Raw genomic sequence first — 21,347 nt, forward strand, 5'->3', positions numbered from 1 at the left:
CCCTAGAGATCTCACCTCCAAACTCAACTCTGTGCTGGCCGCCTACACCCGTGTGCACCTCCCCAACCAGGATGTGTCCTTACAGAAACTGGTTTCACCAGGGGGCTTCTGATTATCCTGCAGCTACTGTGTCAACACAAACTGTGGGCAGCGGCAGTCCTGGACAGGGAAGTCAGGGTGGAGTGGGTGACAGAATGGCACTGGGGTGGGGACCAATAGGCACGTGTCTTTCCTTGAGACGATGGCTGTCCCCCCTAACATTGAAATGTACTTTTCCAAGACTAAGCACACTTTCCGCATGTGATTGAAGCTCTGAGCAGGGTGGGACGAGCTGCAAGTGGGAATCAGCAACTGTGAAATATAAGATCACAGCTCTGTTTGTTTTTTTTAGCCACAAAGCAACAAAATTTTTGTGAGTCAAGATCAGAAAAAAAATATAAGTCCTCCAAGTTACACTCAGTGCTACCCCTACTGGGTCACACGGTGTCCCCTCCCTCCCTCCTGCACAGTCCTGCTTTTCCCGGGATGCTTCCAGCTGTGGAAACCTGAATAACATAATAAAAACACATATTTGGTCTCTAGCCCCTGTTCCTGCCCAGGCCGCCGGGGAGCTGGGTGAATCTGATACTCTTAGTACTGGGTCCTTGACCCTGTGGATTGGCACAGACTTCCTGACCTCCAGGAATTTCCTGAGTGATATGAGTGTCTTCTATCCTAATAAAGTGTCTCTTGTGGCTCCTGGAGAAGGGGCTGGTCCCTAGAAGGAACAAGCCATGGTTAGAAGTTCTGAGCTTTCAGCCTCCCGGCCGCCAATTCTCCAGAGAGGGGTTGGGGTAACAGCATGAAGAGGACCGATCATCTTAGTGGATGGCTCAGTCTCCCCCAAACTCCCCAGAACAGTGTGGTGCATTACTGCAAACACCCTCACTGTCCCTTAATGCCCCACTCGGATGGCACCTCCTCTGCCAGGTCTGTGCTCCACTCTCCTCGTTCCTTGCCTGTTCACTCTGAGAACAAATCACATTTTTATCTCCTTCTGTGTCTTCCTCCAGGCTACTCCTTATGGGTGAAAATTGCCCCTGTGGACATCAGAAGTTCCCTGGGGTCAAGGACTGCATCGTGTTCACTGATGTCTACCCTCCTGTCATCAAGAGAGGCCTGGACGCATTGGATGCACACACCAATTTATTAAATGAAGGACTGATTGAAAGAGTGTGCACTTGCGAACACACACGCACATGCCCTAGGCAGGGCCTCTTCAGTAAAATCCACTTTAAATCCCCACATTCTTTTCAATAGAAGAACAGCACAGTTTCCCAGGCCCAATTGAAGAATGAAGCTGAGGGGAGACATTTTCCCCAGTTGTCAGGATGGGGAGAAAACTGGATTATGGAAGCCCAGAAATAGGAGGCCTTCTTTTGCTCTCAGGAAAGGATGGTTCTAGAATCTTTAGCTCTGCTTATGTGGAGCTTGGATCTCACTGGAATAACGTGGCGGTGATGGCATGTTCGGTGGTTCTGGGATGAACGCTGTGCTTGTTGTGTAGACATTTGGGTAGACTGTGCTCACCTGGAAAACAGGTGCAGTGGAGAGGTGCTGATGAGGATGGAGGAAGGGTGCAGAAAGTGGGGGGACATCTACGCCCCACAAAGGCTTCTGGAAGCATCTTTCCACCCACTGAGGAGCCCAGGACTCACAGTGTTACGTGGACAGCAGACCATCTGGCAGCCAAAGTGGGCAGCGGCCGACGAAATCCCCAACTCCAGCAGGCAGAAGACCAGCAGCACGCCTGAAGTCATCAACCCAGGGGCCTGAGGCACAGTGGAGGGATGGGAAAGGTGAGCGCCAAGGGTGGCTTGCAAAGGACCATCTCTATGGCTTCAGGAGTCCCTGTCTTCTCTCAGCCTCAGGGGGAACATATCCCACCTGGACTCTGTGAAGAGCAAGTGTGGGGGTAAAGGAGTGACTATTTCAGTACCTGCTCCCAGCTCCCCTAAGGGACAGGGTCATCCTTGTTTAGGGAAACACCCTGACAGGTCGCTTCAGGTGGAGCCTGATGGCCTGAGGGTGAGATCAGGAGTCACACAGGGAAAGGGAAGCTGTTCTGTGGAGGGGAGGATGGGAATGGGAATTTGAGGACAAACCACAGAGAGAAAGTGAGATGGCTATGGGGAAGGCTGGTCCTGAGCACTAGGGCAGAGGTGCAGCCTGCAGGGGATGGCCTCCTGTCTTCAAATCAGGCCTCAAAAGGCAGGACTGGCTCCCTGCAGGGATCAGGGGTCTGCTGGGCTCTGATGAGAACCCTAACCCTAACCCCTCCCTCTGGGCCTCTGGACCTTCTTGGCTGTGACAGTGACAGTGACATTTAGTGGAGGGAGCATTGGGGACTGTCCCTACGCCTTGGGTAAAAGAGTCAGTGAAACCATCCCCGGGTTGAACTAATTCAGTGGCAGCAGCAGGAGGAACCAGGGGAGACACGGACCCTCTGTTTGTTGTCCCCGAGAACACCCAGGGTGTGGGCTCTCCCAGAGTACCAGGGAGGAGAGTTTGAGGAGAGTCCATTTTCACCCGAGAGGTCAGGGGCTGACCCAGTTGCCTTTGGGTTCCAATTATGTGAGATGCTAAGCATGGTAGTATAAATGGTAGCAGTAGTAATCAACAAGCACATGGCATGTGTTAGGTACCAAAGGAGATTTTCTAAATTATTGTTTTTGTAAGTGGCCTCGTGGGTGGCCAGCCGCTCAGAGTTGTCCCTTTTGCAGAGGCCTCTCCTGAGCCCTTTCCTTCCCCTTCCCCTCACTCCAGCAGGCAGCTGTTAATACCCGCACTGGGTGTAAGGGGCTGAGACAAGCCCCTGACAGCACAGGCTAGGAAGGGGCAGACCCAGATGCAGACGGGATCATTCCCAGCACAGGGTCAGAGCCATAATAGAGCAAAGAAAGTGCCCGGGGCGCTGAGGGGAGAGGGGTTTGATCCTCACCTGGTGGCTTGGGTGGGTGGGAGCTGCCTCCCAGGGTGGAAAAGTATGCTCAACCTTTAACAATGTGTGTGTGTGTGTGTTGTTTTTTTTTGTAGAGACAGAGTCTCATTTTATTGCCCTCGGTAGAGTGCCGTGGCCTCACACAGCTCACAGCAACCTCCAACTCCTGGGCTTAGGCGATTTTCCTGCCTCAGCCTCCCGAGTAGCTGGGACTACAGGTGCCCACCACAACGCCCAGCTATTTTTTTTTTTTGTTGCAGTTTGGCCGGGGCCGGGTTTGAACCCGCCACCCTCGGTATATGGGGCTGGCGCCCTACACACTGAGCCATAGGCGCCGCCCGTGCGTGTGTTTTTTAAACTAAATTCTGTCATATGTAAAACCTTCCAAAGAAAAAGGGTCTCTCAAGCAGCTGAGAGTATTTGCTGTTGAACCCCTGGAGCCCCTGAATTCTGGGGTCATTATGTGCGAGGCTGGGACACAGACTGCCCCAGCCTTGAGACAGGCCCTCCATGGTCAGAAGGGGCGGCTGAGGCCTGAGGTGGGGCAGGTGGTGGGCTTGGTGGGAGGTCTTCGCCAGAGATCAGACATTGTCAGAACTGAGATTAGAAGCAGAATTTTCTGACTCAAAAACTACCGCTCTCTCTGCACCAGGGTGTTGGCTGTGCTGCTGGGGTTTAGTTTTTCTGGAACGCAGTCCCCATCGTCCCCACCCAGAATTTGCTTCCTGATGTCTTACTCGGGCCAGTCCCTGCTGCCTGGTTGTTTGTTGGTTCTTTCCCAGAAGGAAAGTATTCTTCTGTGCCTGCCTCTCCCAGCGGATGGGGGTAGCTGTGGTTCAGGGTGAGTCAGAGACTGGAGGGGAGGTGAGCGGGAGGGCACAGTGAGGCAGAGCCAGGTGCCCTATCTCACCTGATTCCTGATGCCGAGGAATTTGGACTTCAACCCTAAATCATCTGGAAGCCATAAAATGTTTCTGGGAGGGGAGGAACTTGAAGTACTTTCAATAAATGACTTGGACTTGGCCTCTCTGGGGAGGGGCTTTTCTTAGGAACTTGGAGAAATCTTAAATCTCTTGGAGATAAAAGAGACTTCTGATTGGTTACAAACAACAGCGAAAGGCTATTCTTTACTGAGTATACACCAAATCTGTCACGTTCATTTATGCATTTGGCAAATATTTATGGCATGTCAGTGATGTGCCAGGCTCGTATTCTAGGTGTTTGAGATGTGACGGTGCATGAAACATCCTTGCCCTTAAGAAAGCTTGTATTGCACCCAGCCTTGCATGTAATGACCTCAGAATTCAGGGGCTCCAGGAGTTTAATAGCACAAATTATTTCTAGTCAAAAGCTTGTACTGTAGTGGGAGGAGGCAGGCAGCAAACATGCCAAGAATGTTAGAAGAGGCACAGATGAGGGACAGGTGGACTAAGGGGAGGGAAGCCGGGGGCTGGGACAGGGGGTGTGTTGGGCTGTTCAGGAGGCTTCCCTGGGGATAACTGAGCGCTGACCTGAAGGAGGCAGGGAAGGGAGGGAGGAAGCCAGGGGAATGTCTGTGGAACTGTGTCCTAACCAGAGGGAACCATGCTTGGAGTGTTTAAGAGAACGTTAGGGAGGTTAGTGTGGCCCACTGAGAGAGCCAGAGGTTCCTAGCGGAGTCTGGCATTGAGGACACAAGGGCCAGCATCTTCAGGCCTCTGCAAAGTTGTTGGCTTTTTCCCCTGAGGAATATGATGGTGAAGCAGTGGAAGGTTTTGAGCAGCAAAATGACGTGATCTTACATTTGCAGAGGATTCCCCTGGCTGCTGTGTGAACTGCCGTGTTGTACAGAGGCCAGCGTGGGAGGTGGGGCAGCCAGAAGGCTCTTTCTGTTACCAAGAGGATGGTTGTGGGGGCTTGGGTCAGCAGGATGTGGGCTGGGGGAATGGCTGTATTGCGTGTGCGTTTTGAAACACACAAACTCTTCTAGGATTGCCTGAAGAGTTGACTGTGAGGTGAGAGAGAAAGAGGGGTCACCTGGAAGGATGGACGTGGCATCTGCTGGAATCCGGGAAACTGAGTGAGAAGGTTTGGGAAGTGAAATGTGGAGGTGAGACTTGGATGTGTGAATTTTGAGCTGTCGAGTGGACTGCTGGATGTGCCAGGCAGGTCCTGGTGGGCAGGACAGAGGATTCAGCTGGAGTTGTCACAGAGAAGGTATTTCAAGTCAGTAGGCTGGATGAGATTGGTAAGGCAGATAGAGAAAACAAGAGAAATGATGACTAAGCCTAAAAGATTGGAGGTGACAGGAGAGCATGGAGGGGTAGCAGAGTCCCCCAGAGAGGAGGAATGACAGGGTTGCGGGGCAGAGCAAGCTTGGGAGAAGCGAGGCTGAAAGTGACTGTAGCGGGTTCGGCGGGGCTCTGAGAGGGGGCAGCGGAGCAATGAGCACAGGCGTCATTCTGGAGAGTTGTCTATAGAGAGGACCAAGGAAATAGGGCGGCTGCTGAGGAGGGAGGTAGGACGCAGAGAAGGTTGGTCGGTTTGTTTTTTAAGATGGTAGGAGTAAAAGCATGTTTAATGCTGATGGAAAAGCTCTAGTAAAGAGGGCAAGGTTGATAATGGAGAAAAGAGATGGGGCTGAGGACTCGAGGAGGGGGGAGAGGATGGAGAGACCGAATTTACTTGAGAGACAAGCAGCTCATCTGTAGCTGCCCGGTTCAATTTAGTAGCCCCAGGTGGTCTGGGGCACTTGCGGTGTGGCTAGTTCCAAATCAAGATGTGCTGTAAGTGCAAAATATACAATGGGTTTCACAGATTTAGTTCCCCCCACTGCAAAATTTTAAGTCCTTATGGTGATTACACCTTGAAATAACTATGTTTTTGTTGCCTTTTTCTTTTTTTAAAAATGTGGCAACTAGAATATTTATTTATTTATTTATTTTTGAGACAGAGTCTCACTTTGTTGTCCTTGGTAGAGTGTCGTGGCTTCATAGCTCACAGCAACCTCAAACTCCTGGGCTCAAGTGATCCTCTTGCCTCAGCCTCCCGAGCAGCTTGTGCCCGCCACAATGCCTGGCTATTTTTTTTCTTTTTGGAGACAGAGTCTCCCTCTGTCACCCTTGGTATAGTGCTATGGCATCACAGTTTATAGCAATCTCAAACTCTTGGGCTTAAACAATTCTCTTGCCTCAGCCCCCCGAATAGCTGGGACTACAGGCGTCTGCCACAACATCCAGCTATTTCTTGGTGGCAGTTATCATTGTTGTTTAGCAGGCCCAGGCTGGGCTTGAACCCACCAGCCTCCATGTATGTGGCTGGTACCCTACCCCCCAAGCTATGGGCGCCGAGCCACACCTGGCTATTTTTTAGAGACAGGCTATTTTTTAAACCACACCTGGCTCAGGCTGGTCTTGGATCTGTGAGCTCAGACAATTCACCCTCCTCAGCCTCCCAAGAGCTGGGATTACAGGCATGAGCCACTACGCCTGGCCTAACGACTAGAAACTTTAAAATGTCATATGTGACTTGTATATTTCCATTAGACAGTGTGCTCTATAGTACAGGCTGACAGATTATGGTCCATAGGCCACATCCTGCCTGCCACTTATTGGATAAATAAAGTTTTATTAGAACACAGCCATGCCCATGTTTCATATTTTCTGTGGCTGCTACAGGGCAGCTGTAGCTGTGACAGAGACTGTAGGCCTGCAAACCTTACTTACTATCGGCCCTTTACAGAAAATGTTTGGTAAACCCTGGTCTACAGGCAGCAAGGCAGAGGTTGTGAGTAGAGGTGCTGGCTGGTGAGTACATACGCATCACGTGCACGATTGCATTTGATTTTCTCCGTGATGCCCTCAGGTAAACACTATCCTAAAAAGCAGAAACCAAGACTAGGAAAGGCCATGTGCTTAAAACTACACATCAAGGACTTTAAACTCTGTTCTGATTCTGATACCACATTTTCCTGCCATCCTTGAAATTTTCAGGCCCCTTCCAGCAGTTTTCTAAACATAGTTGAGTCAGAACCCAGAAAATCTTTGGTCAAGAGGGATACTCACCAATCCCCACGTGTTATAAGGATAATAGTTGGGGTGAGGATATGAGCTGTTGATACTCAGATCTACGATGAAGAGTATGACTCCGACTGCAGCACAGATTGCACTGACGATGTTCAGGCCCACGCTGGCATTCAGCTGAAGAAGTCAACACAGAGGGTCAGAGTGGGAGAGAAAAACTGTTATACCTGAGATAAGTTGAGTGTTAATAAGTGTTTCCCCTTTCCCCCATTTTTTAATTGTGTTAAAATATACATAATATAAAATTTATCATTTTAGCCACTGTTAAGTGTTTGGTTCAGTATAATTAAATGCATTCATAATGTTGTGCAACCATCACCACCATAACTCTTTTATTTTTATTTTTTAATTTTTTTTATACTAAGGAATCATATTTTGCAGTGAAATTTCCTTAGCTTTTTCAATTGTGAGTCAATCTTTCGGCAAGCTTTTGGAGGTGGGGGAAAGGGCAAGTTTTCCCTCTCCTCTACAGCAGATGTTATTCTCTAGTTTTTTTTTTTTTTTTTTGCAGTTTTTGGCCGGGGCTGGGTTTGAACCCACCACCTCCTGCATATGGGGCCTGCACCCTACTTCTCTGAGCCACAGGTGCCACCTATAACTCTTTTCAACAAAAAAATGTATCTTAATGTGAATTCCTGGAGCCCTAGTTCTGTAGCAAGTAAAGAGGAATTCTGTGAAAAATGGTTTTGAGATAAGTCACCTTTGAAAAAAGTTGGGTTGAGCAAAGGTAAATAGGTGTTTGCTGCAGGACTTCTCAGAGCCTTTAAAAAGGATCATGGATCTTTCCATGAGAGAGAGAACAATACAGACTTTCTCAGGTTCATCGACCTGCCTTCATAGAGCATATCATGGGAGAGGAGTTCCCAAGAATAATCTTATTCCATGGGATACAGATGGGAGTCTCTGCCCTAGGGTCTTAGGATGTGATGGGCTCAGATACTCCATGATTCTGGGCCATATGCAGAAAGATACACCAGACATTTTGAGCTTCTCTTTGGTGATTTTCAAATAGATGTCATCTGGTTGTAGAGACCTGGCCACTCTGAAGCCCCTTACCGTAGTTAACCTGCTTGGGAGAGAATCGAAGCTACCTTCTTGTTCTGTTGCTAGGGGGGCACAAAGCTTTGTGTATGCTGATGACTACAGGGCTGTTGGCTTGACTCCCTAGGGAAGCAGATGCCCGAGTTCCCTTGATGTCCCTGCAGAAATGGCTGTGCACTGTGGGCACTCTGGGCTCCCTGCTCCGTGGGAGGGCAGCCCAGGGCCCCTGGGAGCTTTGTGTCTCCTCCTGTGAGAGGTTCTAAGGAAGACTATTCTCTCTCTCTCTTCCTATCTCCACACTCTGGTGCCTTAACTAAGGTGACAGTATTGGCCCTTCCTTCCTCTGAATCCTCTGGAGTCCTTATCGCTGTGACTCCAGGCCCAGGGTCATGTGGCCAGTATGTAAGAGAATGTGTGTGAGTACCCTGTGTCTAGATGTAGCAGGTACAGCATGGGGAGGAATATTACGCTAACCTTATTTTCCCCTTGTGCTACTATCCTATTGATCCGTAGTGGGAGAGCTATTCTTAGGATGCTACTTACCAGGCAAGAAGAATTTGGCTGTCTTTCTGTTGCCACTGACAAAGAACCTGAAACGATAAACTGACACAGGGTAGATGGGTTTAGAAGTTAGGAGCTAGGGCTTCTGTGATTCTGGTCACACCTACTAGGTTAGTTTTGACCATTAGTCATTCCAAGAACATTTTTTTACACTTCGCTTTGTTTTGTTATTCTGTGAATCAAGAAGAGGCATCTCTTTTGGGTAGATGCTCCCTTGCAGGGCTATCACTTGAAAGTATGGGCTGGACTGTGTCCACCCCCAGAATGTGGCTGTATTTGGAGACAGGGTTTTTAAAGAGGTAATTAAGGTTAAATGAGGTCATTAGAGGAGACCCCAATCCACTATAAGAAGAGGAGGTTAGGACACAGACAGGCACAGAGGGGTGACTGTGTGAAGACACAGGGACAAGACGGCCACCTGCAAGCCAGGGAGAGATACATACGGGGAATGACCCTGCTGACGGTTTGATCTCAGACTTCCAACCTCCAGAACCATGAGATAACAAATTCCTGTTGTTTCAGCCACCCAGTCTGTGGTACCTTTTTATAGTGGCCCCAGAAAACTAAATAGCTTGGTGGACAAGCCCTGGGCTGGATTCGCATTGCCCACACTCGGGAGGGGCTGGGAACCTTCTGCAGGGCGCCTGATGAGGTGGCCCTGAGGGCCTTGGTACCTTCTGGGAACTGACTTGCAGGGTGACAGGAGCCACTTACCCAGATGCCTCCCCAGAAGAGAAAGCCTCCGTAGAATGAGACTGCTAAATATTCCCCGTAGAGAGTCGTTGCCAAGACGGAGCTGAGGCCAAGGTGAATCAGGCCGATCAGGATCTGGATGGCCTGTCGGGAGAGACATAAGCTGAAGGCCAGCTCCTGAGGCTGGATCCTGCATCTCTCCTTGAACCTCCTTTTTTATTTTAATGTTTTGTGTTCTTGGTCTAAATATACAAATGAAATAAAAATGACTCATAATTTCTCCCTACCTAGAGAAAACCGTTTACATTTTTGTGTATAACCTTCCATTATTCTTTTCAAATAGATGCCTTAATAATAAAAAATTATCTGTATTTTACTTTATTATTTATTTTTATTATTTTTTTTGAGACAGAGTCTCAAGCTGCCATTCTGGATAAAGTGCCATGGCGTCATAGCTCACAGCAACCTCCAATCGGGCTCAAGTGATCCATTTGCCTAGGTTTTTCTATTTTTAGTAGAGTTGGGGGTCTTGATTTTGCTCAGGCTGGTCTTGAACTCGTGAGCTCAAGCAATCCACCAGCCTTAGCCTCCCATGATCTGTATTTTACTAACTTAATACTTCATCATGAACATGTCCCCAAAGCATAAAGCATATCAAACATACGCTTTTTAAAGGCTGCCCACATTCCATCACAGATGTTATGTGATATAGTTGGAACAAAGATACTACACAGGTGAGATGGTTTCTGTTTTTGTATTATATGTAACATTGTGATGAATGTCCTTGGATGTAAATCTTAGCCCTCATCTCTTATTTCTTTAGGATACTGCCCTGGTCCCCACCAAATTCATAAGTTGAAGTTCTGACCCCTGGTAGGTCAAAATGTGACATTTTGGGAATAGGGTTGCTGCATGTGTCATCAGCTGAGATCACACTGGAGTGGTGTGGGGCCCTAATCCAATATGACTAGTGTCCTTATAAAAAGAATCCCACATGGGCGGCGTCTGTGGCTCAAGGAGTAGGGCGCCGGTCCCATATGCCAGAGGTGGCGGGTTCAAACCTAGCCCCGGCCAAAAACCAAAAAAAAAAAAAAAAAAGAATCCCACGTGAAGACTGGAGTGATGCTGCCACAAGCTGTGGAACTAGAGAAGCTAAGAGAAAGGCCTGGAACAGATTCTTCCCTGGAGCCATCAGAGGGAGCTTGGCCCTACTGGCTGACCTTGATCTCGGACGCCTGGTCTTCAGCACTGTGGGATGATACATCTCTGTGTTTCTTAAACCCTGAGTGTATAGTGCTTTGTTATGGTAGCCCTAGGGAAGTAATGCAGATATATTTTTGTGCCCCCGGTGTATGCACACATATGTGTACAGACAGCCTCTGACTTATGAGCATTTGACTAAAGATTTTTTGACTTTACTATGTTGTGAAAGTTATATACATTCAGTAGAAATCTGGCTTTGAATGCCCACACTCAAAGTCTGTTTTTCACTTTCCGTATAGTATTCAATAAATTACACAATATATTCAATACTTTATTGTAGAATATGCTTTGCATCAGATGATTTTTCCTAACTATAGGCTGATGTATAATTGCTCTGAGCATGTTTAAAATAGGCTAGGCTATGATGTTCAATAAATTAGGTGTATTTTTTTTTAGACAGAGCCTCAAGCTGTCACCCTGGGTAGAGTGCCGTGGCATCACAACTCACAGCAACCCCCAACTCCTAGGCTTAAGCGATTCTGTTGCCTCAGCCTCCCAAGTAGCTGGGACTACAGGTGCCCACCATAACACCTGGCTATTTTTTGGATGTAGTTGTCGTTGTTTGGTAGGCCAGCTCTGGTGTATGTGGCTGGTGCCTTAGCCCCTTGAGCTATAGGCGGTGAGCCAAATTAGGTATATTAAATGCATTTTTGACTTTGCAATATTTTCAATTTATGATGGTTTTATTGGCACTTAACCCTATTGTAAGTCTAGAGGCATCTGTATAAGTATGCATTCTAAAAACATGGTTGCAAATACAAATACATTATTCCCTTAAATTTGCACAAATCATAGCAAATTTTAGGCACTGTCTGCCCCTTCTCCCTTGATGCTCTATCTGAGGTATGCCCATATCATTACATAAAGAGCTTCCTTGTTTTTTCCTCATGGAACTACATTGAATTCTTTGGGTGTACAAAATTTTGATTTAACTGGCATTATATTGATAGATATTTTGGTCACTTCCATTCTTTTATTATCATGAGTCATGTTGTAATAAGGAAGCTCATAAATGCCACATTTCTTGTGGGTGTAGGTATATGCATATCTGAGGTAATGTCTCAGAAATGGAATTATTGGATATTTTGTAAATTTGGTACATACAAATTGCCCTATGCACAGGTTATATCAATTTCAACTCCCATGAGCAGTATCGGAGGGTGGAGCTAGGACTGGGCTCAGCCGTCAGGATTAGAATTCATGCCTGTCATCATCCAGCTGCACAAAGAGCTGGGCTTTCCTTTGTCTTACCCAGGTTGTTGTGAACTCTCATTGTGTACAAAATTTTGATTTAACTGGCATTATATTGATAGATATTTTGGTCACTTCCATTCTTTTATTATCATGAGTCATGTTGTAATGAGGAAGCTCATAAATGCCACATTTCTTGTGGGTACAGGTATATGCATATCTGAGGTAACGTCTCAGAAATGGAATTATTGGATATTTTGTAAATTTGGTACATACAAATTGCCCTATGCACAATTTGGTTATATCAATTTCAACTCCCATGACCAGTATCGGAGGGTGGAGCTAGGACTGGGCTCAGCTATCAGGATCAGAATTCATGCCTGTCATCATCCAGCTGCACAAAGAGCTGGGCTTTCCTTTGTCTTACCCAGGTTGTTGTGAACTCTCATTGTGCGGGTTGTCTAACCTGCTTTTTTCCCTATTAGGCAAAGATTCAATTCAATCACCTTGGATTTTGACTCTACCTTGTGGCCTCCTTTGGCCTTAGTGCGCCAACTTTCTTCCAGAGGCCATGGATAAACACAGATGTCAGTGACAGGATTAATATTCATGTGTACTAGGTTTTTTTTGTTGCATTTTTCTTTTTCCTAAAACGGTTAAACTGGAAAATACCAAGGCCCATACTGGGGCCCCTGGTGAAGCTGCACAGCTGAGCTTTCTACAGACCCAAGTGTGGCGAGGGAGGGTCAGTTGCATCTCCACTGGCTGGATTTGGAGTTTCTGTATTTCCCAAGCCTTCCCTTTCTCTCCCTCCAGCATGGCACTTCCTGGCCTGCAAAGTGAAAGGTTACTCACCCCTAAGCTTTTGCCTTCTTTCAAGCCTTTCTGGGCAGGTTGCACATTGACATTCGACTCCAAACCAGGAGGGTTTCCAGGAATTAGATGGACTTGGGGCTGGTTGTTTGGATATAGGGGCACTGGAGATACGACTTGTGGGATGACAGGATAACTGCTGGAGGGTGCTGCCACAGGATAGCTGCCTTGGGGTGCCGCCACAAACATGGAGTTGGCTGTGGGGTCTGCTGAAGTCATTGGATTCATGCTGCCAAAGGATAAAGGTGACAAAATGGTCTCTCATACATGCACTTGGTGTTTACATTTGAAAGGACTGTTGCTTCTTTTAGCTCATTTGAGCATCTCAACCTCCTAAGAGTTTATTAATCCTGTGTTAGAGATAATGTTAGGGGGCCCATATGAGGTGCCAGGCTGGGGAGACTTCCCACTCGGGTCTTCCCCTTTGCCAGAGCCCTGGTGCACCACTGACCTGTGGTCCGTGGATTCAGTTTTCGAATCTCCGAGACCAAGGACCTACTGAAGAAATTCTGGTAACATATTTTGGGGCCCTTGTCCAAGATTGAAGGTCTTTGGTAAGCAATAGGACCACTTAACTGTATCCTATTTTTCTCTAAATAGTAGTAACCATGGAGACTAATAATTCAGATGCCCATCAGCCCCTAAAAGTGCATAGTGCGATTGCCGACCTCCAGGTCCTGGGAGAGAGGCTACTGGGGAATGAACTTTCTAATTCCTCTTGGCTCCAAAAGAAAGGAGTGAAAGGGAATGTCAGAAGGCTTGAGAGCTGAGCAAAGAGAAGTAGCGCCCAGAGGTCCTGGGGTGCCCAGCAATGGTTCTGACCTCATGGCACTGGAAGGCCTGCTGAAAACCATGCTCTCCCAGCCCTTTTACTATCCACCCATGTCTTCCTGGGTCCCAAACTTCTCTTATCTCTGCAGACCGCTGCTGCTTTCCCTCTCTCTCCTTGTAGTTGGTGTGCTTTGTTTTAGTGTTGGTAAAGGTTTGCTTTGTGTATTTAGGTAAGTTTGTACTGGGTCTTTCTGGCATTTTTCAGATGTTCTAAGCATGTTTCCAAAAGGTCCTTTTCATTGCCTTTCACTGAAAAAAAAAAAAAAAAAAAAAAGTGGCGCCCGTGGCTCAAAGGAGTAGGCCATGGGCCCCATATGCTAGAGGTGGTGGGTTCAAACCCAGCCCCAGCCAAAAACTGCAAAAAAAAAAAAATCCTGGTATTTGATTTTTTCCTGGTCTATTAGTGTAAAAGGAAAGGTTCAAAGCCATTCCAGGTTTCTCTAAGACTTTGGCTAGTTGTAAATTAATTTTAATGCAAAAATTTTAAAGTGTCCCTCAATGTTGATTTCTTGCTGAGTTTAATTATTGTTGCCTTGATAACTTTTGGGGAAGAAAGGAGGGTGGAAAACATAGCATTTAAGGCTGGCCCATGATAAAAAGCCTATTTCCTTAGTTACTGTGATTTAGTAAAAGCTTGTAAAAACGATTAAGGGTAAGTAGGAGCACCGCACAACATTTTCTCCAGGGCAGGGCTTATCCCCACCTTGATAACAGGCATACACTCAATGGCAGATGCAGAAAGGGGCAGGACTCGCATCAGGTGGGACCAGGCTCCCGGATACCTGATTTCTCAGGCTGTGCTGCCGGCAGGTCATAAGCACAGGAAAGCCAGCAAGTCCTGGTAATTGTGGCTAAATCCAGACAAGCTCAAGGGCTGAGGAGGCCACTCTTCCTCAGAATTCTTCCCCAAGCATTGGGGATACTTCCTTTTGTTTAGCTGGAAGTCTTCCTGGGTTGGTCGGAGGATGCTTTGACTACACAGGAACACAGAGGGTGGGATTGATTAAAGCACTGGATGTTTGTTCTTCCCACAGATGGGTAATGTTCTCTCTCTAAGAGAACACCAGGGTAACATATGCGCTCACCAAGTCAATTTCATCAGGTGGGAGCACTATGACTCCCAGATACCTGATTTTTCAGCTTGAGCTGGTGGACCACCCCGGTGGGCTGTATTCTAAAGCATTGGGACATGTTTGATCCTCAGATGGAAGGAATGTATGGTTTTCTTCTGCCCTCAGGCCTGGCCTTAGTATCAATTCCCAATGGTGAACAATAACCACTACAGGGGTCTCTAAATTATGGTAAACAAGAGGGTCAATGGTCTGAATTACCTGAGTGCAAGCGTTCTTTTTTCTCAGAGACAACCCCCAACAGTGTAAAATCTGTCAGATTTAGCTTTCCTGGCTGTAGTAACTTCCCCAATGGCAGGGATTCCTGAGAAAGATGCTGTCACCACCTAGTTCAAACGTGCCATCTACTTCTCCTGCACCTTCCTCTGCACCTTTAGAAAACCCCAAGAAAGAGTCTGTTCTAAGAGTTTCTTCTGGTCCTATTGGGAGCCCCAGAAAGCAACTGTATTCTTCTTTGTGTCCTTTGGTCGAGACTGTGGGTGGTGAGAGGGGAAATGCGTGAGTATTCACTCCATTTTCTCGGCAGATTTAAAACAAATTAAGGTTGATTTAAGAAAATTTTCTGATGACCCAGATAAGTACACAGATGTTCTACAAAGGTTAGGACAAAGCTCTGACCTCTCTTGGAGGGTATAATGCTACTACTAGAGCAAACTTTCACTTTGAATGAGAAAAATAAAGTCTTAGATGAGCCTAAACAGTGGGGAGATTTGTGTTTGATGTCTAATATTGATAGCAGGAAAGAGATAGCTACCCTACAGGAAGACAGGCAGTTCCCTTTGAGGATCCTGAATGGGACCCCAAGAAACAAAGGGACTGGTAGTGTGAATGTTTTCTAACGTGTGTTGTGGAAGGTTTATGTTGATCCAAGAAAAAGCCTATGAATTATTCTAAGTTGTTTACTATTTACCTGGAGCAAAATGAATGTCCCTCAGCTTTTCTTGAGTGGCTTAGGGAGGCGATGAGAAAACACCCTCAGTTGACACCTGACAGAAAACACACTCAGTTGACACCTGACTCCTTAGAGGGCCAGATTATTTTAAAAGATAAATTTATCATTCAGGCGGCCCCAGACAATAGAAGAAAACTCCAGAAATTGGCTCCAGGCCAAGATGTAACTGAGAGAATCTTCTTAAAATGGCCACAGTGGTCTTCTATAATCAAGATCAGCAAAAGAGGAGAAAAAACAGAGGAAGGATAAAAAAAGAATGACAGCTCTAGTAATGGCATGACAAATGGGCACCATTCGGGGGCAGAGGGAAGCCAGAAGTACTTCCAATGTGGTCAGACTGGCCACTTTAAGAGAGATTGCCCCTGGCAGCCCTGCCTGTCAGGCAAGCCACCTGGCCCCTGTCCAGAATGCAAGCATAGCCTGTCCCCAGAGGTGAAGGCAGTCAGTCCCCAGAACTGGACTGGGGGTGCCCAGGACAGTTGCTCTTGGCTCCAGCTTGTGTCATCACCCCTCCAGAGCCCCAGGTTCTCCTCATAGTGGAGAGCCAAGAGACAGAATTTCTTCTGGACACTGCAGTCCTGTTCCCCTTTTGGGGAGGGATATACTAACTAAAGTGAGAACAACCATTTCTATGACTGTAGGACAAGAACCTACACTATGCCTTTCCTTATTAGAGAAAGAAGGAAGAAGAAATTCTAGTAACATCCTTGGACAACGCTGAGTTCAATCATCTCATTTTCTGGAATAGGAAATGGAGGGTGGAAGAGAGGACATGAAGTCTCCACAGTCCTGGTTATGAAAATGTTAGTTGAGACCAGACCCTCCTAAGGAAAGCCCCATTGCTAGTGCAAGGTGTATTCATTTTGTGGCTCATACTGCCCGATTTTCTTGGCTACTTATACATTCTGGTGTGGTTTTCAAAATTTCTTTTCTTGGGCTAGGCACGGTGGGGCACACCTGTAATCCTAGTAGGCTGAGAGGCCGAGACAGGTGGATTGCTTGACTTCTGGAGTTTGAAATAAGAGCCTGGGCAAGAGCGAGATCCCATCTCTACTAAAAATAGAATAACTAGCCAGGTGTCATGGCAGGCACCTGTAACCCCAGCTACTTGGGAGGCTGAGGCAAGAGGATGTTTGAACCTGAGAGCTTGGGGCTGTGAGCTATGATGATGCCAGGGTGCTCTCCCCAGGGTTTCAGAGTGAGACTCTGTCTCAAAACAAAACAAAACAAACAAACAAAAACAAAAATAACCCCCAAGTTTCTTTTCTTTTTTTTCTTGTTTCCCTGCCAATGTCTTTCCCCATGCTCAGATTTACCAGAAGTCTCATTTGACAGAAAAACTTCATCACCATCCCTCAGTTATCTGTAGAAACCACTGGGTTAAGCAAACTTACCTTGCTCTGCCAGCAGCCAGGTATCTCTTGCTCCTGTTCTGAACTCTTAGCTGCAGGAACTTGTTGTCCCTGAGAGAATGAACGTACTGGGCCTAGCTGGGTGATAATGTTTAAAAGGATCCAAAGTCCTGCCCACTATTGCCAGGTCATCAGCTATTTCGAGCTCTGCTTCCCCACTCATATATATTTACTTCCTGTTTTGGACAATGAGCCAATTTTATATGGTTCAATTTGACAGGTGGTTAAAGTGATCTGTGTGGAAAAGGAAGGCTGGGCTGGTTCCTTTGAAAGACACTGACGCTGAACTGAGCCCTCAGGATGTGCTGTACACAGCAACAGTGCAGAGCGGAATGACATCACCGCCACAGCAGAGAGACAGCGTCCCCCGCTGGAGAAGAGGAGAACTGATGGGTTGGATTTGAAGAGACTTCAAACAGAAGGTGGCATTTGAAAGCGATAGACGGCAAGGAGAAAAGGGGTGGAGTCAGAGCGAGTGAAAGGAGACTTAGAATCAACTTGGATTTATTTTTATCTAATTTGGAGGTGATAGAAAGTCAGATACCAGCCTGAGGGCGTCTGACATATCTGTGACATGCATCATGTGAATTGCAGAGGCAAAATTGATAAGGACTGCTGCTCCAGGCAAGGAGTATCTTAGTGGAACAGTCCAGACATATTCACTTTAGTATGCCTCCTGGTGTATGGTGGGCAATACATGCTGGTGGAGTAAATTGATGAAGCGGACAGAATGGAAAAATCTTTTTTAAAGGGTCAACAGAAAGGTCATTATAGGCAGAGGGTATGGAACAAGGCAAAGTCTTCGAGGAGAGAGAGTACAGGACATATTTGGGGTGTGGCTCGTAGTGTGAAGGGTATTAAAAGTAAAAAGGATGAAAAGGTAGCTGGAGTCTCAGATTTCTGGACTGTTGTTTCTCCATTATTTTTATATTTTAAAGTTTTAATGGATTTAGGGCATACAGATTTTTTTTTTTTTTTGTTATATGGATGAATTGTATAGTGGTGAAATCTGGGCTTTTAGTGTTATCTGTCACATGAATAGTGTACATTATACCCAATATGTAATTTTTTATCCCTTGCCCCTTCTGAGTCTGCAATGTCCACCATACCACTCTATATGACCATACTCCTAATTTTAAGTGAGAACAAACTTAATCTCTGCCTCTTTCATCTAACAAGATAATTGTACCTATTTGGGCTCAACCTTGCTATGCCATGGTCTGAAAATATTCTCAGGGGAACCTGGGGTCAGTACAGGGCTCACAATTTCTTTTTTCTTTTCTTTCTTTCTTTTGAGACAGAGTCTCAAACTGTTGCCCTGGGTAGAGTGCTGTGGCATCACAGCTCATGGCAACCTCAGACTCTTGGGCTTAAGCAATTTTCTTGCCTTTGCCTCCCAGGTAGCTGGAACTACAGGCGTCCGCCACAATGCCCGGCTATTTTTTGTTGTTGCTGTTGCAGTTGTCATTGTTGTTTTAGCTGGCCTGGGCTGGGCTTGAACCCACCAGCCTCAGTGTATGTGGCCGGCACCCTACCCGCTGAGCTACAGGCGCTGCCTCCTGATTTCTAAAGGATTGAAATCTGTTTGTTTTTGTACAATGCCTCACAATTGATGTTTCTTTTCTTTCCTTTTTTTTAAAAAAAAATTTAAAAACCTTTTTATTCTGCAAAATTTCAATCACATACAAGTGTAGAAAGAATAGCACAATTAACCCCTGGCCTATTTTGTTTCATCTACCGTCTCACTAACACTACACTACACACTACATACACACTACAATTGTTGTTTCATCTATTTCCCTTAGTTTTTTATAGTTGATTTATCAGTAAATCTGATATCAATTCCTCCACATTGGGCAAAATCGGAAGATTTTTAGTTAAAGTCTAAATCATTTAAAAAAATTTCCCAGGAAAATAAAGTTGTCTTTTTCATATTGTACGGATCATGGAAAAACCTGCCCTTTTCCCTTGGTTGGTTCATTGAAAGATCAACTCACAATTATGGTAGATTAATAAGAGAAAGGTTTATTTTCAAATACTGTGTGTGTGGGAGGATCCACAAGAATGATTACCCAAAGTCCCAGTGATAGAGACCTTTATAGATGCCTTTTGGAAGGGAGGGGTGGGGAGAATGGGGGAAGTTTATGTGCAGTAAGTGGTTGCTAGGGGGATGTGCAGATGGGTGAAAACAGATTGATTTGTAGACTGACCTGAGAGACAGGTATTGTGCTTCAGATGACCTTGGGGCTGGGCCTATTACTATATAATAAGAAAGTCAGCAGCACCTTTTGATTCCTAATCAGGTTACTCAGGTTTTATGTAGATAGAGGAAAGGCCTCTTCTAATGTTTTCTGATCATGAATGACCTTTAATTCAAAATATTCTTTATATCACAAGCGGTGAGAGGGGAGGAGAGTGGGGGATGGAGGTTACAGTGTATAGCACACCTCTTGGAGGTGGGACACAATTACACAATTATAAGAGGGACTTTAACAAAAAAAATTCTTTATACCAAGGAATCATATTTTTGGGTGAAATTTCTTTAGCTCCTTCATTACCCTTGTCTGGAACTTTCCTAGAAGTTTCACACACTAAGAGCTGAGTTGATAATTGTGGCGAGAGAGAGAGAGCAGATTAATAATTTAGTAATAAGATGTTTGAAAAGATACAAGAACATAAATTAGGATGAGAATGAATAAGCAGAAAAGAACACATTTAAGCACATTTACCCACACCCTATTCCTGGGAATAGGTCGGTCCAATAGAATGGTTTTGCTTCACTAATTTGATGAAGAATATTTATCTTGTCTTTTAAGAGATGTAGATCAGTCTTTATTTGCTCTGAGTGATTTACATAAAACTACATTTCCCCCCCAATAACAGCATAAGCTTCTCCTTGTTGAGCCATCAAAGCATCTAGGATGTGGCAATTTTGAATTACAACAGATGCTAGGCTATTAACCTCTGCTGGAAGTGTTCCCAATGCCTGCATGGTGATGTCAAACTCTTGTTCTATTACTATGGAGAGATTCATGATTGATCTTTCAACTTTATAAGTTTCAAATGTTGGAAAAAGGATCTTGAGCATTGAAAAGAACTTTGAATTATAATATGCAAGGCAATTTCTTATAATGTCATATTTTGTATGTTTATAAGGCACCAACTTATGAACAAAAGAGTCCAAGTTTATAATTTGACTGGCATTTAAAGTGGAGTTTTTTTTTTTTTTCTTTCTGAGACAGAGTGTCACTTTATCACCCCCAGTAGAGTACTGTAGTGTCATAGCTCACAGCAACCTCAGACTCCTGGGCTCAAGCAATTCTCTTGCCTCAGCTTCCCAAGTAGCTGGAATTACAGGCACCCACCACAACACCTGGCTATTTTTAGAGGTGGGGTCTTGCTCTTGCTTAGGCTGGTCTCAAACTGGTGAGCTCAGGCCATCTGCCTGCCTTGACCTCCCAGAATGCGAGGATTATAGGCATGAGCCACCACGCTCAGCCCCAAAGGGAGTATTTAGTAACAGAAGGTATCAAGTAACCAAGTTTACAGCATCTTGACCATTTGGGTGGGAACCATTTGTACACCTTATCATCATACAAGATAAAAAGACCAGTGTTAAAAAAAAAAAAGACCAGTGTTATTTATAGACAGAGTCAGGTTAGAACCTGTGACCTTCCAGTCTGGAGTTTGCTGTGTTTTCTTCTTCTCACTGTCACTTTCACACATCTGGTTGTCATGTGTCCTTGTTAATTTGTAGGAACAGAACAGGTTGAGGAATATTTGATATAAAAGACTTTTTTGTCTGGTTTCACTAGTTATATGGCTTAATGCTGTTGTCTAACCACCAGTCCAGACTTCTGGTCTATCTAAATGTAATCACCAGTGCCTGGAAGTTTAACAAGAAGAGAGAGTGAACTATTCCAAGTTGCCCAGGCCTGGCTTGTGGGCTGTTCATAACAAATGGTGATTTGACACATATTGTCAGTATGAAGATTAGTGTCAGCACCATTTATGATGTTTGTGAGAGGTATAAGAATGCCATTTGTGGAATCAAACTGTAGGGTTTGATCATAATATTGTTCCAGGATATCACCTAGAAAAGATCTAGCATCATTCTGATTTTTTTTTTTTTTTGAGAGAAGCAAGACTTTAATGAAGAATGCTACAAGTATGGACAATAATTAGTTCTCATTATTTTTAAAAAAGTTACAGAAAACACCTTACTGAAATTGTTTGCCAAAAAGACAGTCTTTAAGGATGTCCAAGAGAGACCGCAAGCACAACACAGTACAAAAGAAGGGAATGTTGAATTCCAGTGCAAGACACTAACACAGCAGGATTAGGGAAATCAGGTGGAAG

At 45.5% G+C, this 21,347-nt stretch overlaps 1 protein-coding gene across 2 annotated transcripts; it reads right to left on the reverse strand.

Annotated features, from left to right (window-relative positions):
* Positions 1-1,172: 1,172 nt before the first annotated feature.
* LOC128565984 (membrane-spanning 4-domains subfamily A member 8-like) lies at positions 1,173-17,122 on the reverse strand. Of its 2 annotated transcripts, XM_053562854.1 has the most exons (8): positions 16,971-17,066; positions 15,535-15,610; positions 12,646-12,892; positions 9,358-9,480; positions 8,626-8,685; positions 7,024-7,158; positions 1,698-1,811; positions 1,173-1,569 (listed from the first exon to the last, which is right to left on the reverse strand). In XM_053562854.1, exons 3-8 carry the CDS (start codon positions 12,889-12,891, stop codon positions 1,450-1,452), a joined length of 798 nt encoding a protein of 265 aa, XP_053418829.1. In that variant the 5' UTR covers position 12,892; positions 15,535-15,610; positions 16,971-17,066; the 3' UTR covers positions 1,173-1,449. The 2 variants fall into 2 exon arrangements, with proteins under 2 accessions (XP_053418829.1, XP_053418828.1); XM_053562853.1 differs by lacking the exon at positions 15,535-15,610 and having other exon boundaries at positions 16,971-17,122.
* Positions 17,123-21,347: the final 4,225 nt, after the last annotated feature.

The sequence above is a fragment of the Nycticebus coucang genome, chromosome 14, assembly GCF_027406575.1.
Source record: "Nycticebus coucang isolate mNycCou1 chromosome 14, mNycCou1.pri, whole genome shotgun sequence".
NCBI lineage: Eukaryota > Metazoa > Chordata > Mammalia > Primates > Lorisidae > Nycticebus > Nycticebus coucang.

Bases quoted from the DNA above. Each gene is read 5' to 3' on its own strand.
- LOC128565984 (XM_053562853.1), bottom strand. From the start codon at position 12,891: ATGAATCCAATGACTTCAGCAGACCCCACAGCCAACTCCATGTTTGTG. The intron at 9,481-12,645 runs GTGAGTAACCTT...CTCTCCCGACAG, and splicing joins AAGAAGGCAAAAGCTTAGGG to GCCATCCAGATCCTGATCGG. The intron at 7,159-8,625 runs GTAAGTAGCATC...TGACTTCTTCAG, and splicing joins AGCCAAATTCTTCTTGCCTG to CTGAATGCCAGCGTGGGCCT.